This window comes from Apium graveolens, chromosome 5 (assembly GCF_009905375.1).
Source record: "Apium graveolens cultivar Ventura chromosome 5, ASM990537v1, whole genome shotgun sequence".
In the NCBI taxonomy this organism is placed as follows: Eukaryota; Viridiplantae; Streptophyta; class Magnoliopsida; order Apiales; family Apiaceae; genus Apium; species Apium graveolens.
The window spans coordinates 16,024,113-16,038,459 of record NC_133651.1 but is presented as its reverse complement, the minus strand read 5'-3'; the positions used below and the strand labels follow the sequence as shown (position 1 = coordinate 16,038,459).

Genomic DNA, 14,347 nt, shown 5'->3' with positions numbered 1-14,347 from the left:
TCTCAGCTTTAGAAGTTGGAGTTGTTTTTGTACATTTATTTTCATTGTCTTCATCAGCAATTTCTTGCTTTATGATCAACTCTTCTTCACTAAAATTTACTTCACATGCTTTGAACAAAGGTGAACCAACCTTTCTCAGCATAGCTGGGACATCTTCACTTACAGTTATTTTTCCCTTGTCACCTTCAACTTTCTTGTTATTGTTCAATGCATCATAATCCAAGACAATAGCTATGTTAACACATGGATTGTTCTTCTCATGGTACTGGCCAATTAACTGAGATGCATTTCTGAATGATTTCAGTTTCACTTCATTCTTCTCTTGCTTCTCCCTCAACACAACTTCTTTCTCAGTAGCACAATTTAGCTTGTTCTTTAGATATTCATTTTTTTGCTTGACAGTTTCAAACTCAACAAGCTGCAGTTCTAGATCTTATTTTTCAATCTCAAGCTTCTCATTAGCTTTTGATAACCTACTGACCTCTTCGGTAGCTTCCACCAAACTAGTATGGATGTGGAACATTTCCTTGCTCATCTTTTCAACAGTCTCCTTATATTGGCTAGCATTCAATTCAATAGTAGTAAAAGTTGGTACCTTTGTTTTGATGAGGATGACTATCCTTGCTCCAAGGCCATGAGTGCATAGTTTCCAAATTTCTCATCTTCATCATTATCAGAATCATCCCAACTCTTTATTTCTGCAATATAAGCTTTACCCTGTTATTTTTTTAGAAGAGCTTCATACTTTACTTCCAATTCAAGATAAGCCTTGTCCTTCTTCACCTTTTTAGGCTTTCTGAATTTTATGGCAAAATGACCCAATTCATCACGATTGAAGCACATGATCTTTGACCTATCAACAGATCCTGTTTTATAGCCACTTTTACCACTAGAGTTGTACTGTGTTTTTCCTTTCGAGCTATTATCCTTGTTGGATGTTTGTCCCTTATTTTTGAAGAACTTTGGCTTCTTTACTCCAATGTTAGAGAATTTCCTTGCTAAGTAAGTTATGGACTGATCTAACTCATCCAGTTCATCCTCTTCAGCTTCATAGTATTTCTCTGAAGCTGCAAGTCATTAATCAGCTTATTAAATCTTTCAAAAACATCAGTTATACTCTCTTTTGGGTTAGCCATAAAACCCTCATACTGAGATACCAAAATTCTCCTTTGGTTTGACCTAACTTCCTCTGTTCCCTCACTTGGAATCTCTTTTTTCTCCCAAATCTGTTTGGCTGTGTCACAATTGATGATGTTATTGTACATTACATTGTCCAGTGACTCTATTAAAATCAGTTGCAAGTCGAGAGTTTCTCATTTTCAGGTTCAGAATACTTTGAGGGATCTTTAGGAGCATAATAAGCTGGAATGACCATATCTCCATCTGTAGATTCCTTAACTCTTTCCATGGGGTGAAAGGACCATTCTTGAGAATCTGAACATGTAGAGGGTTGGCTATTTTTATAAACAGCAACATCTTCTTTTTCCATAATGTGTAGTTAAATCTGTCAAAGACAGGAATCTTGATACTGCTAATCTTCCGTGTATTCATTCTTCCAAGATCTTTAATCTGTTTACTTTCAGATTTTGCTCTGATACCACTTGTTAGGTAATGAATACAACACAGAGGGAATGTGTTTTAGATATTTTTAAGGATTTTTCAAAGTTAGTTGATTGGTTAACAAAGCAGATTAGAAATGCAGCAATACTATGTTAACTGAAATAAACCAGTGAACATAATATTTCAAAACTCACTTAATTTTGTATTAAAATTAAGGTAGTGTCTTGCTACAAATCTTGGGTTCTTTGTAAGTAAAGAACTCAACTTCTTCCTTGTGAAAATTACAAGAAAACTAGATCTGTTTGATACAATTTAAAAGCAAAGGACCATTGTTTACTTTATAGATTAGTAAACACAGGTTTACACAACATGCAATAGAATGTACTAAACCCTACTTTAAGTTATCTCTAAAGCTTTCAATTTCTGGCTTAGTGTATCTTTGCAAATCTTGTGAATCTGTGACTTTGCTTTGTCTATTAATCTTGGTCTTTGATCTTGCACTCTTCAAGCTGCTTTTGTAGACTTTTCAATCTAACTGATTAGATCGTTTGTTGATTGATAATCTTAAATATTTAACTTATCTGTATTCTGTACTTGAGCTTGATATCGAGATCTCCAGTTTGATCTATAGAGAACTAACATCTCGATAAGTATAATGGCTTATCGAGATCTCTTAATTTTCTATAAGTGTTTTGACTTGTCGAGTTCTCTTAGTTCTCTATAAGTGAACTTGGCTTGTCCATGTCTCCAAATTTCTGCATGTGAAAGTGACTTGTCGATATTTATGAGATTTCTAGAAGCATATTGACTTATCGATATCTCTGAGATCTCTAATGAAAAAAATTGACTTGTCGATATCTCCAATATTCATATCTTCATTTTGACTTGTCGATATCTCTGAGTTCTCTAATGCATAAATGACTTGTCGATATCTCAGAGATCTCTATATAGATTTTGACTTGTAGATATCTCTGAGATCTCTAATGATAATTTGACTTGTCAATATATCCAATCTCCATGTCTTCATTTGACTCGTTGATATCTCTGAGACTTTCCTATATAAGCTGTTTTGGACTTCTCGATAAGTCATTCTAGAGTTCTCGAATGACTTCTCTATTTGACTTGATCTGTGCTTTGTAGATATCTCTAACTTAGAATATTTTTCCTAAAACAGATTTATTCAACTCCAAACTTTTTCCACAATTTCTCTGAGGCATGATCTTCTTAATCTTCTTCCAGAGCATATTCTTAGGCTTGAGACTGTTTACAGAAAAATACCCCAGTCTATCTTTGACATTTTTACAGACACAAGTAATACAATACAAAATATAAATTTAGATTATCTTACAACTAATTCTTAGGGCTGTCAATTTGAATTAGTCTTGTTATAGTACAGGCATGTCTTGCACAGAACAATGCTAGCTTTGGCACAAAAAAATCCCAAAAGGTAGTACGGGCAGATATCCTCCCCTCAAACCAAGAACCACAAATTTTGTAATCTTGACCGCGATTAATCTGTCTACATCTTGCACCACCGTTAGGGACCGACAGATTTCTCAATTGCGGCGATTAATCTGTCTACATCTTGCACCACCGCAGAAAACCGACAGATTTCCCAATCGCGTTCACACCGAAGGAAACCACCCACATCGAATCATTGCAACCCATTACCCCCACAAAGTCCCGCTCCGAACCCTTATCTCTCATATCACTTGTTAGGCCGCGAGATAAACTTAACTCCACATTACAAAATTTAACATATAAAAGTAGCTATATTACGAAAAAGATAAATGAATTAACACATAACAAGTATTTTAATTAGTGTTACAATACTTTCTATATCATCATTATATTTACATTTACGAAAATATATGTAAGAAATGATTATTAAATTCTTATAATCAATTATGTACTTATACTAAAAAACTAAATAAAAATTATAATTTAAGTTTATTCTACATTGATACGATATATAATAATTACACGTATAATATCTAATGATCATGTATATATTTATACTAAAGCAAAAATTTATAAAACATGCTTGTTCAATATTTATACTATATATTTATTGAGTCCTTTGTAGATTAAAATCATTGATACAAGACACATGAACATTATATCGACTAAATAATTAAAAAAATATTTTACTTACATACACACGTACATATAACATTATCTTTACTAATTATAAAAGATTAAATATTAATTACGTATTCAGATTCAGTCATCAATTGTAGTAAAAAAAATTGGGTTAAATATCAAAGTAGTCATTCAACCGAATGCCATATATTAGTTTCATCATCAAACTTAACGAGGTATCATTTGAATCACTAAAATCGTAATAAATATCAAACATATACATCAAAATAGGTGCTCGAGAATTAAAAATTATTTTTATGGAGTTCTATACATTTTTATTGAATCATATTACAACCAAATGAAAATTTATGAATTCCTGGTATTGTAGATGATATAATGAGATTTTTAAAAATTTATATACTAATTATTTTTATTTATATGAAAAAATATCACTACAAAAAAAATAGTAGATCAATTTTTAAAAATCTCACCATATTATCGAAAATATTAGAATTCATACATTTTAATCTGGTTGTAATAGAATTTAAGAAAAATGTCTAGAACTTCATAAAAATAATTTTTAATTCTCGAGCACATATTTTGAGGTATCCGTTTGATATTTATTATCAGTATAGTGATTCAAATAATACACCGTTAAGTTTGATAATGAAACTGATATATGGTTTTCAGTTGAGTGGTAACTTTGATATTTAACCTTAAAAAAATTATGTTATGAAATTAAGAATAATACACTGAATTTGAAATTCTGTCATACACATTAATAAATGATCAACTTATATTTGATATATATAAATTATTGCATTAGATTTATCAATAAAAAGATAATAATTATAGGGTACACAAAAATAATTAGAAACTAACACTTATATTTGATATATATAAATTATTGCATAAGATTTATCAATAAAAAGATAATAATTATAGGGTACACAAAAATAATTAGAAACTAACACGTACCTATCGCGGGTTATTATACTAATTTCAATTAGTTGGTAACCCGTGCGAAATACGGGCCCAAATTAAAAAAAAATAGTATCACATTATTAATTGCATAAAACTAAGTATCATAATCCATGCAAAATACAAATCTAAATATAATATATAAAATGCTGTTAAAATATGTAGTTAAAAAAGTCGAAGTTAAGTGTAACTATAAAATTTCAACGTATAATTCTAGTTATGCATGCACCTAATTATTTATTTATATAAATCTAACATGTTAACTTAATAATATAATAATTTTAAAGTAAACCGACGTTTAAATGTTCAGCAACAAATTAAAACTGAAGGGAAATAAAATTTACAGTGAGTAAAAGTTAATTTTTGTCGGTTGAGATTTTATTACATAAATTTTAAAAATAATTGAATAATTTTCTAGTGAGTACCAAGATTTAGGACCTAAACATGATTTCCTTATTAATATAGATAGTTGATAACTCGTGCGACACACGGGCCCGAGACTAAAAATATCGAATTAATATTTGTAGAGAATTATTTATCATCCGTGCAAAACACAAATTAAAATTAATATATTAATATCAATATTAAATTGATACTTGTAAAAAATAGTTATGTGGTTAAAAGGATCGAATCAGTTATGAAATTTTCCACTATAATTCTAATTTTGCATTGTTTTACTTAATATAGAAATCTAACATATTAATTTTATTTTTGTGAAACAAATTGTATCTCTATATTATGAACCAAGTATCTGTTCTTTAGATAATTTAATAGTAATTGATATAATTTGATAATTATCTTATAATAAGCTTTTGCAATATAGTTTATTTAATATTACTTAGTTATCGATAAAAATTAAGATGTGATGAACAATAACTAAAAAGAAAATAAAATTTACAAAAAATATAAGTCATTTTGTGTTAAAAACAAAGTTTATTGAAAATAGAAGTCGACTTATATCCAAATTTGGTACTTTGATATTTTTAATATCAAATTATAAATTATTTTGCTTATTAATAAAGAATATAAATTACAAATAAAAAAACAGGTCTAAAAATGAGATTCCGGAAATCTTATATGCACTCGGGTTAATCATAAATCTCGTACGGGGAACTAAATAATTTTCAACAAACGAGACCATCGTTCTTTCATCGGTCAACAGAACAGCACGTGGCACGAACATAACGCATTTAGATTCACACATTCGCCACGTAATCTCATTTTGAAGAAGCATGGATATTATTACACATTCTTTCCCCCTAAAAAACACACACAAAAATCAACTACTTTGCTGTGCGTCTGTGCCTTATTGTAATTCGCCGCTGTTAATTTTATAGTAAGCTGTTTTTAAAAACGAACATGAAGAAGAAAACGAGTTTAGTTAATCATGGAAGTACTGCGGCGTGAATGTGGTGGCGCGTGGAAGAGAGTAGTAGTATTCTGCATATAGAGCCGGCAGAGAGGGGTGGGAGCACAATCAGGCGAAGTAAAGCACGGCCATGCAGAGTAAGCACACCTCAACAACTCTGCTGCTTGTTTTATTTTTTAATTATCATCGTTGTCTATCTGATTTATACTTGAGGGTGTAATGTGCTTGCTTAGTTTTGTTAATGTATTTTATATTGGACTTTAAGACTCTGATCACGAGGTAAGTGTTAAACCAAAAGCAATATGTTAAGGTGGAATCGAAAGGAACTAAGTTGGTAAAATCTTTCATGCTCTTGTCACACCTTGTCACCTTGTCACCTTGTAGTACTGCTGCCTGCTTGCCTTCTTGCATTTCTCGAAAGAGGAGGCACAAGGGGTGCTCTGCTAATTTAGGGAAGGTCCTCTCTGTCCTTACCTTTACATTTTTATGAACTTAATTATATTCATTGCCGTTTGTATGCAAGCTTTAGTTTATATACGGATTGCAAAATATTCAGGTCATGTTTGATTGGGGTGAATGGAATTAATGTACTTAACGGAAATAAATGGGAGTTGGACGGAAGATTTTTTCTAAAAAAAAATAGGGGGACAAAATTGTTATGATAAGAATTGTGAAGAAAGTGGGGTATTTAGTAAGTAATGGAGCATTCTATCTCAAATTGGGGGTGTTTAATTATAATTCTACTATTAAAGCATTTACCGGTCATAGTCTTTAATCTATCGGCCAGTGAAAATTAATCTTCCTATATATGCAGCACGCATGTGCGCGCGCATAATCAATTTGATTTGTGGAGGCCTTCGACTGAATTAGGAGATTGCAAAGAACAAGCTTAAATTATTATGAAGAAGCTGCTAATTAGAAAAGCAGGAATTCAGTGAATAACATCGCACCTGGGTAATTTTTGTCACTGCTAATGTGGGTGCTTACGTGCCCGGTATGTCCGTATATAGCCCTTCCGGCCTTCTCTTTAATGTGGACAGAATCGTGCATTTTATGTGCCCTGTATGTCACACACGCCTTTCCTTTAGTGTAGACAAAATCGTCCAAGTATGCATCTAAGAAGGCCTTGTTAGATACCCATGAAGATAAAACTAATAGTGCCCATGATTTTATGTATACCCAAGGAAAGTCAAGCCCTCAATGTATTAGAGAGAGGCTGCAAGTTACTGAACATAATGGATTCAGATATGGTGATCACCAGATCGTAGGCATAACATGTAGATAAAGCTTCTATTGTCAATGAATTAATAATGCATGGGAATCAGGCAGCTAAATTGGCTTCAGATATGGTCACTGGAGCCAAGGACAATGAGCAAGATTATGATGGCATGGCAAGTTTGACGATAATCTTCTAGTGCCTATGAATTCATGTGGAATGGGGAGTCAGCCCTCTAAAATGGCCTTGTTAGATATATCAAGTGAAGCCACAAATCTACAAAAATTCATAATATGGCAGGTGAACCTGTTAGTGTGGTTGAGTGGTTTCTGATACAACCAGAGGCACCAAGTATGCAGACAGGTAAAGATTACTATGACAATTGACAAGTATATATGAACAGAAAGCCGCTACAATGTACATGCATCATGCATTCTCGACTGATCACAAGGTTTTTGATGCTGCTAGGAAGTGTATGTAGCAACTCCAAGAAACAAGAGAGAGAGAGTATGAAGCCGAAGCTGCCAATGTACATGCATCCATGTAAGGTAAAGCAGATGAAGGCCAGCAAATGGCCTCATCGAGCCTCACAATAAGGTGACCGATGCAAAAGTTCAGTGTCAAGTGACCGGCAAAAGTTCAGTGTCAAGCGGAAAAAATAAAGCCTTTGCAGCCTATTTAGAGGTAAAAATAAATATGCAGAGGCCAAGGAATGTCTGAATAGTAAAAGGTAAACCAATTTGTGAGGTTGCCAAGGAGAAAGGCTCAGTAGAAGCAGCTGGAATGGCAGAGGTTTGAGAATAAATAGAGAGCTACAAGCAACACCACTCCATCATGGCATCATGTGAGTCGCTCTCGCTACCTCAACTTTAATTTCAATTATTTTCTTTGAAATAGTTTTGAGCTTAACTAACCTTCTGGTAAGACGTCTTATTTACAATTAATTAGTAAGTTTGATTTGTGCACGCTTAAGTTTTACCAAAGCTAGTTTTTACTTAAAAAATTAAGGACATTCCAGGTACTTTTTTGGGGTTTATTTTTTTTTCGCCCATCAAATTTTCTATAATTGGATCATTTTCGAATTCATGTTTTTTTTGTATGTTTTTGAAATTTATATTTTTTATTTATGTTTACATAATATAAATTACTTATCTGTCAAAAATAAAAATAAATTACTTTTATACTTCACTTTAAGTTAAACCAGTTAAATACATCCCGTTTAAGATTAAAAAAGAATCATTTTCACTTGAACAAATAAATGGTAGTTATAAGTAACACTTTTTTTTTGTGCTAGAGATAAGTAACACTTTTTGAGTTCATCGATCTATAAAAAAAATTATCGTAGCTACCCTTTGGATGCGCACCGGGTAAAGCAGCCGCTACCCTTCGGGTACGGGCTCATGCAATAGCCCTTAAATCACGTGAATTAAGGTAAATCGCATTTAAGCAACACGTTCTGGCCTCTCGTGGGATTCGAACTTGTGACTAAAATGATAGTTATCCCCTCTTTAACCAACTTACGGATATTAATTTTAAAAGTTTGCTATGAATATTAAGGAACAATTCGCTTTAAACTCCCTCAGGTGGGATTACCAGTCAGATCATTAACATGCCAATTTTGATTTTTCCGATGTAGTATATTACACGAAATAAAAGTAAACAAAATAAAAAAATATATTATATTTATAATATCACCTAAACACCTTCATTTTGTACTTAATACAAATACTTTAATTGTAGTTATAAACTTGTAAGTTTTTACTACACCCGCTAGTACTAAATTATTGATGCGCTATGTTTGAACATTTTCTCTTGTAAGATGTTATCCCTATTAATTTCACTTGTTTTATCTATTATGTATTCAAAAATTGTTTGTTTATTGACAATTATACTATTAGCTAGTGCATTTTATAACCTTTGAGATTTTAAAAAGAATTCATATATAATTCGTGTAAAAATCTGTGTACTAATTAGCAAGTAAATACAAATATATTAGTTCGGGTCAGTGTAATCAAAATACCAGTACACAGTATAAATCATTGTTAGGTCTAAGGTAGTGGCATGAAAATATCAATCTTTGTTTGATGAATTTTGAAAGAAATTTGTAGTGTAGTATCTATTTTGAATATGTTGAGTGATTTCTCGTAACATATGTACCGTGTACTTCTTCAGTCTCATTGAATTCTATACGTTATTTTTCGGCACATTTTTCAATGCTCCTTTAAAACATAATTTCATTATTTTTTTAAATTTTTTTTCTAAATAAAAATTTTATATTTGAACTTTTATTCAAAAAAAATATTATGAAACTATAAGTCTCGAAATACGCGTAAATAGTAAACGTATAGAACCCGATGAGATGGAAGTAGTATAAGTTAGATTTATTTTACTGCTTGGAAGACAATAACTCAGAAGACAATAACTCAAAACACACACCATCAACTATGTCACGATACTTTGAAAAAAATTGTAGTGCAGTATTTATTTTGAATATGTTGAGTGATTTGTCGTAATATATGTACCATAAGTAAAATAGATCTGTTTCGAAAGATAATAATTGAAAGTAGGCACCATGAACAATGTAACAAAACTGGTGGTACTAATTGATGCACGTCTGTTACGGCTAATTTAGTCCAATTGTGTGTGAAGTCACATTCAGATGGTGCTTAAAAATGTGTCCGTTTGGAAAAGATATTTAAGAAACAGTAGTAGTTGCATGAAAGTGGATTATCACGCGTGGTTGCTAGCTTGATCATGTTTGTTTGAGAGGTTCATGTCATTGACTATGGCCCCTCTCCACTCTTCTTTATATAAAATATTTGCTACCTCTTTTATTATATTTTCCAGTTCAAGGCACTTGTCCTAATTACGTAGCACTGTTTGCGGTCACATGCAACTGTGGACTTCAATTATTCAATATATCATATATGTATGTACACTTTCTTCTTTTATCTTCTGTTTCTTAAACACGACCATGTATAGCTCGGTCCCATCATGCTATCAATCTTGGTGCATCTTATTCTTTATTACATGCATTCAAGATCTCTTGTTATGCTTATTTAATAAACAATTTGTTGGATTTGCGTTTTGATCAAGATTAGGGTTTGCCAGCTGCCCCCGATGAGTTATCATATATATTGGCATACAAAGTTTAAGCTAGTAATTAGGTTAACAGTTTTAAGAGGGCCCTAATTAAGTACATGTTGACCTAAATTAAGTAAGATACAAAAAGTTATATTTTTGTAAAGAGAAATGATAGTTACTCAAAATTCAATCCAAAAATAGTTTCATAATGACATGTGTTATGTTCTGATTAATTATTATATAATTAATAAAATGAACACACATATATTTACATTAATCTCACTAATTAAAATAGCTTAAAATGAAACGTCATCTATTTCATATTAATTTGGAACTATATTTTTTACCCAATTTTGCTAATATCATTATGATCATGACATTATTATGTTGTTCATACTATACTTACTCATATATATATATATATATTTCCTGTAAGTTAATTATCCGTGTTTCAATGTATGTGGATATATAGACAGGCAAGCATATATAGGTGTATTATTGGAAATAATATATAAGTACAAATTGATTTAATTTTGATTGAAAATTTCATACAGTATATAATAAAAAAATATTTATAAAAATTATATTATTAGAAAGTACATTTAATCTACTTAATATATATTTTCAGTTTTTTAAAATAATGAAAAAGTAAATTTCTATTAACGAATTGAGTCAATTTGACTCTAAAAAGTCAAATAAATTAGAATGGAGGGAGTAATATATTGTGGGTACGTATTTAATTGATAGTATTAATGTCTGCAAAGTAACTTTATATTTTTTCAGCGAGCAGGTACAAGCAGCAAATGCCTACTATGTACGCTTAATAAATTCTTGCAGAATCATCACAACTTCCTGCTTATATTATGACGTTCATGCATCCGTATGTAGCTAGCAGCTTAATTATAAATCTTATAATGTGATTGTTTACCGAAAATAACATAAAAGTAAAAAACAGGCCCGAAAATTAGAGGGGTAAATTAAAATAAATCTTAGCGTTTTACAGAGATTAATGTGTTGTTTATATATATGTAATATAATGCTAAGCTCTAGGACATGTACAAATAACAGGAAGCTGAAGATCGAGAACTACTGAACATTGCTGCAGAACTGTTTTCGACCAGATTCTGCTGTTTATGACTTAGAATTCATGAGACGAGGATATATGTCATTGAAAGAAGACGAGGATTTAAATAAAAAAACGCAATTAACTAATTAATGTGGCATATACAATATATATAGGCCAACTTTCTGCTATGTCGTGCCCTCTTGAAGTAGAAAAAATCTGAGAAGAAGCTTTGCATTTATACAGTAGTAGATCTACTAGAACTAACTTGTCTTTAATTGGTTCTATATATATTGTAACTGCATAAGTCGATCGGGTATCATCAAATTTAATCAGGCCGGAGAGAATTGATAATTGAAACTAGATTTTCATAAACCCCAGTAAATACTATTAATAGAAGTTTTTTAATCTCTGAACTGAGACTGAAATCACCTAAATTGAAGTAAATTCCAGAGGGTAATGTCATGATTTATTAACACCTTAATAATAACTAGTAGTATTTAGCTAAATTCTAATTGTAACTAAAATACAACATGAATGCCTAATTAGTGTCTGGTACACTACTCTTTAAAGCAAAATGTAGTTATAATTACCTCAAATGGCCAGACTTCCATGTTTACTTCATTCATCTTGTTTCTTCTTCATGGCTTGTTTGTTGTTGTGCATCCAAACTTTGAACACTTGTCTCTTCACACCTAACTCTTGGCACAATTGCTGAACTTCTTCGTCGTCTTGCTTTTGTATCTTCCACCCCATTTTCTCCGCAACTTCATGCATTCTATCTTTCTGTTCTTTGGTGAATTTCGTCCTAAACCTCTTCTTAGACCCCGAATATGATGATGGTACCACCATATGTTGGCCTCCACCTGTGGACTGAAACATGTTGAGGTCTTCACTCGAGGATTCCTCGGGGCCTCTACTGCCAAAAGCCATCATCACAGGCCCCGACGGACTAGCCAAACTATGTGAGTAGTGATTAGGGAAATTGCGGTGCTGATGACGGGCTTGTGGAGGAATTTGGTTGTGATGATTCATAGTTCTTATGCTGTTTATCCCATTAGGGTTACGAGGGTAGTATACATGATTTGTTGTGGTTAGCTGTTGCCCTTCGCCGCCTTCCGTCTCTCTCCTATGAAAATTCCGATGACATTCACAAGCTGCGCATTTGAAGGCTTCTGGCGTGCCTTCCTCTCCGCTTGGCATGAACTCTCCGCACCCATCTACCACATGACCTCCGATGCTAGCTGCGTGATTCTTTAGACATTCTCGATATTGACATCGAATAGGTGAAGGAACATCAACTTCTTGAGGTGGCGGTGGCAGTGGCAGTGGAGTTGGTGTTGTGTTTGCATTTGGTACTGCAGCAACTGGGACTGCACCTAATTGAGGTGGATCTGGATCTGGAATTGTGTCCGGATCTGGATTATTAGGTTCTTGTCTTTGGTGCTGATGAACATAAAATTGTCGAAACTGATCTAGCGTCTGAGCCGGGCTAAGAATTACTCCACCGTCACTCCTCCTACCAGCTGCTGTGGCTAGCTTAGAAGCTGATGAATCTTGATTAGGTTGATGACTCAAATTATTTGTATAATCTAGAGAGCTTTGCAGTCCTTCCATATAAGTTTGACTGTTTGCAAATATCTCACAATCAAACTATAGGAAGAAAGAAAAATGATCTCAAACACGAACACTCGTTAAATCAAAATTAACAAAAGATTAACGACTAATTAAACTTGCTAATTATACGAGGGAGTCTAGTAGTCGTTTTTAGACTCTCATCATCTAATGATGTGGACAATGAAAGTGCTTAACCCACCAACCCATCAGCCTAAATAGCAACCCCGGCCCATTCTTGAAATGCAAGTTAATTAGGGATTAAGAAGGTGATTAAAACCCTAATAAAAATAAACAAACGAAAGAATATCTAAAAGTTGATGAAACCCAAATTGTGGAAGAAAACAAAAGAGTTCCCTTTATTGGAACTGTGGGTACAACTTAAAAAAATAGCAAAGATGATTAAAAGGGGAGGAATCAAGATGATTATATAAGTATAATTAAGGATACAAGGGGATAGGTTTGTTAAGAATGAGGAAGAAATTGTCTCCTATTAGGCATCAAAAGGCCTTAATAAAACACACAAATCAAACAAGGAGGAAAGAGAATGAAAGTATATAGTTGGTGAGGGGAGAGGTGGGAATGAGATGAAGAAGCAAGACAATGAAAGACTTACTCTACAAAATAGCCGACAGCTTCATGTTCTTGCTCAATTACTCCCTGCACTATGGTCCAGCCTCTCTTATTACTGATACACTTCTTTTAAACCCTAAATTTGAATCACTTTACCCGAGGCAAACACCCAATTGCTTTGATGGGACATCACAGTGCTAATCCTGCCTCTTGTTAGCACCCTTAAACCCTACTTAATTCTTGATTTGGTTTGTTTTTGGAAACAAGATAGGTACTATAATATGCAGTGTGGCAGTTTAAGATAAGATTGTTTATCTAAATGTGGTTAGAGTAACAAGTATGAGTACGAGGGAGAGAGAGAGGAAGAGAGACACGCACGAGCGAGTAGAGTGAAAACAAACAGCCCAACCGAATCATGTCCGAATTGGACCAAATTTAATGTTTTTCTAAAATGTGCCGAGTTTTGTAATATAATGAAAAGTAATTTTCAAGCTCGGCTAGTTAATTAACGAATCAATAAACGAGCCGAATTTGAATCGAATATGAGTTTGTTTACGTACAATCGAGTTGAGGCGAACTTGTGGGGAGTTCAAAAAAATCAAATTGTTTACTAATATTTTGTACATATTTTTTTATCAACAGTCTTTAATATACTTTATGGTTTTACTAATTACACCAAAGTCAAATATTAATACTCTACACTTATTTTTTAATCTATTTTTCTAAATCGAGTTTTAAAAATATATTCAATTTTATTTTAAATTATTGAGACATTTCTAACTTTAAAAGTCATACATTAATTTTT

The 14,347-nt window shown here is 32.5% G+C and overlaps 1 protein-coding gene across 2 annotated transcripts; it reads right to left on the bottom strand.

The window, feature by feature from the left end:
- Window positions 1-11,403: 11,403 nt before the first annotated feature.
- On the bottom strand, window positions 11,404-13,950 carry LOC141723515 (zinc-finger homeodomain protein 2-like). 2 transcript variants are annotated; one of them, XM_074525341.1, is made up of 2 exons: window positions 13,586-13,950; window positions 11,404-13,008 (listed from the first exon to the last, which is right to left on the bottom strand). In XM_074525341.1, the coding sequence occupies exon 2, from the start codon at window positions 12,970-12,972 to the stop codon at window positions 11,977-11,979; it is 996 nt and encodes a 331-aa protein (XP_074381442.1). In that variant the 5' UTR covers window positions 12,973-13,008; window positions 13,586-13,950; the 3' UTR covers window positions 11,404-11,976. The 2 variants fall into 2 exon arrangements, with proteins under 2 accessions (XP_074381442.1, XP_074381443.1); XM_074525342.1 differs by having other exon boundaries at window positions 11,404-12,982.
- Window positions 13,951-14,347: the final 397 nt, after the last annotated feature.

Bases quoted from the DNA above. Each gene is read 5' to 3' on its own strand.
- LOC141723515 (XM_074525341.1), bottom strand. From the start codon at position 12,972: ATGGAAGGACTGCAAAGCTCTCTAGATTATACAAATAATTTGAGTCAT.